At 33.6% G+C, this 3,907-nt stretch overlaps 1 protein-coding gene across 1 annotated transcript in view; it reads left to right on the top strand.

Annotated features, from left to right (window-relative positions):
• Positions 1–3,260, top strand: part of LOC107563878 (carbonic anhydrase 9-like) — a 9,318-nt gene extending 6,058 nt beyond the window's left edge. The window contains exon 5 of the mRNA XM_016248845.1: positions 3,228–3,260. Within this exon, the coding sequence (XP_016104331.1) occupies positions 3,228–3,260 (33 nt within the window). The remainder of the gene's footprint in view (positions 1–3,227) is intronic.
• The last annotated feature ends 647 nt before the right edge of the window (positions 3,261–3,907 follow it).

Raw genomic sequence — 3,907 nt, 5'->3', positions numbered from 1 at the left:
ATCAGCATATTATACTGATTTCTGAAGATCATGTGACACTGAAGACTGGAGTAATGATGCTGAAAATACAGCTGCACATCACAGACATAAATTACATTTGAACAGTTATTCACACAGAAAACAGCTATTATAAATTGTAATAATATTTCAAATTTTTACTGTATTTTTGATCAAATAAATGCAGCCTTGGTGAGCAGAAGAGACTTCTTTCCAAAACCATGTGTTGGGTGTATGAACATGGTCTTTGATAATTATACTGAAAAATTAAATGCACTAACTACTCTTTTAGCAGTTATATGAATTTATTTGAATATAATTTTAATTCTAATTCTGTAGATTGGAAATCAAATTGTAATTCTGCATTCCGTGTGTTGTGGCCAGTTCAGTTCAAATGACAGATTATGAACTGATATTAAGCCTTAAATTCTGAATTCACTTCAGCCTCAGTTGAAGCTCAATTGAATTTATATATAGAATATATAAAATAACTGCAGTTCAGTTCAGTTCCATTCAATAGTTTGGTAATTTCCAAAGACTCATGTTTTGAGTCTTTTTGAGTGATTTTAAACACAGCAAACATTTGCGCTTTGGAGATTTAAAGATTTATTTAGCTTTATCTGTTAACAATGCCTCATATTTCCAGCTTTATCCTTCTTTTATTCATCAGTTGATTTTATCCCTGATTATGATTTAGGAAATATTTGACTTCCTGTCGTCACTTTATCATCACTTCATAAGGTAACGAGCCTTTCAGATTAATTACAGTCATACAGACATACAGAATGTCATATTTACGAAATCCAGTGTATTTATTTATTGATGTTATTTATTAAATTAGCCACTACCACTGTGTTTCTGTGTTTAATGTGTTTAATCACCACAGAATGATTTATTTCAGAGTTAGTTTGTTGCCTCAGTATTGCTTTATCTGCATAAAATCAATACAATTTTTATCTTCACCATATTCAGATATTAAAGTCAAAATGACTTTTAATTTGTGTTTCTGGTTCGATTACCTGTGATTCAGTGGTGCACATTATTCTGAAGAAACATATTTATCTTTATATCTTTTTTGAATGTAATATTTTGCTCTGCCTCTGAAATGGCGTTATTTTTTAACTGATGTTGCTATAAATTTCCTCACTCTCAGGCCATCCAATATGTAGGTGAGTTTGTTCCTTCATCAGATTTGGAGAAATGTAGCATTGCATCAGTGTCTCAGCAATGGATGCTCTGCAGTGAATGGGTGCCGTCAGAATGAGAGTCCAAACAGCTGATAAAAACATCACAATAATCCACAGCACTCCAGTCCATCAGTTAATATCTGGAGAAGACAAATCTGAAACAAATCCATTATTAAGATGTTTTTAACTTCAAACCATAACCATAATCCATAATACACTTCCTCCAGAGAAAAAGTGTTCTGGTGTGAATCAGGAGAGAAATCTGCACAGATCAAGCAGCGTTTAAAAAGCTCTAAACAAATATGTGACTGGATTTTGATGTGAGAGACGACAAGAGATGCACTTTTTCACTCGAGGAAGCGTTATTATGGATTATGGACTCATATTTTAGTTAAAAACGTCTTAATGCTGGATTTGTTTCAGCTTTTGTCTTCTCCAGATGTTAACTGATGGACTGGAGTGCTGTGGATTATTGTGATGTTTTTATCAGCTGTTTGGACTCTCATTCTGACGGCACCCATTCACTGCAGAGCATCCATTGCTGAGACACTGATGCAATGCTACATTTCTCCAAATCTGATGAAGAAACAAACTCATCCTGATCTTGGATGGCCTGAGAGTGAGCATTTTTTCAGCTAAAAATCACTTCAGGTGAACTATTCCTTTAAATCACAACCACATGAAGAACAAAGCAATCACGTCCTGTATATGAGTTTATACATTTATAAGTGAGTTGTAGTACTTCATTATTTCTCTGTCAGTGTTCTGTTTGATATTTGTGGTATTTGTACAGCCAAGAGCGTTATAATGTTGATCATTTTATAAAACAAATATATATTTTGATAATCAATTACTTTTATCCAAATAGGAGAAAGACATTTTCATCATGCAGTTCATACACAGTAGAATTCGATGAAACTCTTCCAAGAGCCTTAGACTGTGTTTTTGGGTTGTGCTTTATGTTTTTGTTTGTTTGGTTTTGTTTGGCTGTAGTCAAAAAGCATCTGTGTTCACAAACACAATAAAATGAATGTCTCTCAGAGTCCATCTGTGCAACATGAAGATTTATTTGTATTCCACATTACAGCAATATTTTACTCTCATTGAGGTACAATTACAGTTTTTGTTAACATTTAGAATGTTTTTATTTTTTGTATTTTCTGTTTTCATTTGAGTTGTTTTTCATTTTATTTTTTATTTGTGTCGTTTTTGCTTTTTTTAATACAGTTTTAGTCTTAGTTATTTTAGTACAAGTTAAACTTTTATACAAGTTAGTACACGTTAAATGAGTTAAACTTTATTTAATTTCAGTTCATTTTATTTCAAGTAAAGGAAACATTTTTATGTTTTGATGGTTTTTGTTTTATTTATAATAACCCTGCAAACTTCAGCAGTAATTTCCGTTCAGAATGGAGTCATTGTACTTTATATGTACTACAAATAGATTGATGTTTACTGTAAATATTGTGTGTGTTTCTGCTTGTAGGTTTCCTTAGGCTTTGTATTTAGTCCATTATTTTGGTTTCCCAGGAGCAGCATGTAACCACATTCACATTCCCTCCAAACAGTCGAGTGAACTGATGAAGTGAAGGACAGCGAGGCTTTTGGCAGATCTTTGCTCTGTTCTGGGACTTTTGCTTTTGCCACATTTCAGTATGTCGATGGAGTGACCTGTTCAAGTCACACACATAACATTATTTATAAAGCTAGACATTTATAATTATACTGTATTTTGACTTTAAAATGACATTGTAAAAGTACTATATAAATATAGTCAATTATTAAAAAATTATATGTATTAATTAATTAAAATGAATAAAATTATATTATTAATAATTCTAAAAAATATTTATGGATGAAAACATTTATAATAATTTTACTTATTTATTTTTGGAATCACCCCCTTTTAATGCACACAATATAGTCGCTTGAAAATTCTCCCTACGCAGCAGTTTTGGTAAGAGATTATTTGGTTTATGCATTTATAATATTTCATGGTGCACCCTTGATTCACACATTTATGCTGTTTCTTGTATTTGACAGGTCTTTATGTGTAACGTGGCTGACGAGACGTGAGACGTGCGGATCCATGTGCAAGCTTTATTCACAGGCGTGGTCAGAAACAGGCATGGGTCAGACAAAGGCAAACAGGAATATGGTGGACAAGACACAAGAATAATCCTAGGGCTAGCGAAGGTCAACGAACGGCAAACAGAATCAAAAAAGGGCGAGACTAAAGGGATATATCCAGGAAACCAGGCAAGGATCAGAAACCGAGAAAACAGACAAGGCAAGACTAGGCTAAGGCAGGGTAAACTAACGAGGGCTCTGTAGTGTAGCTATCAAATGATAAGCGCTAAACAATACTCGGCGGCGGGAAGGGATCAGAGTGAGTGTTAAATAGTGAGTGAGTGATATGAAACAGCTGTGTGTAATCAGTGCTGTGTGCAATCAGTGAAACAGCTGTGTGCAATCAGTGCAATGAATGATGGGATATGTAGTCCGGGATGATATGCAACAGTGTGTAGTGCGAGAGTCAATGAAAATGGAAAGGGGGACCTCTGCTGGCTAGCAGATGGAAGTTCATGGACCGGATACGTAACATTATGAAGTATGGCTACAGATGATTGATTATAGACATTTATTATATTCTATAAGGTATGTTAATTTTTGTTTACCTTGTTTTTCATTGGTTACATTTACAATTTTATTTTCATATTGGA

This window comes from Sinocyclocheilus grahami, unplaced genomic scaffold, assembly GCF_001515645.1.
Source record: "Sinocyclocheilus grahami isolate Dianchi unplaced genomic scaffold, SAMN03320097.WGS_v1.1 scaffold894.1, whole genome shotgun sequence".
Lineage (NCBI taxonomy): Eukaryota > Metazoa > Chordata > Actinopteri > Cypriniformes > Cyprinidae > Sinocyclocheilus > Sinocyclocheilus grahami.
The sequence above is the reverse complement of the archived record's forward strand: the minus strand, read 5'-3'. Positions and strand labels throughout refer to the sequence as shown.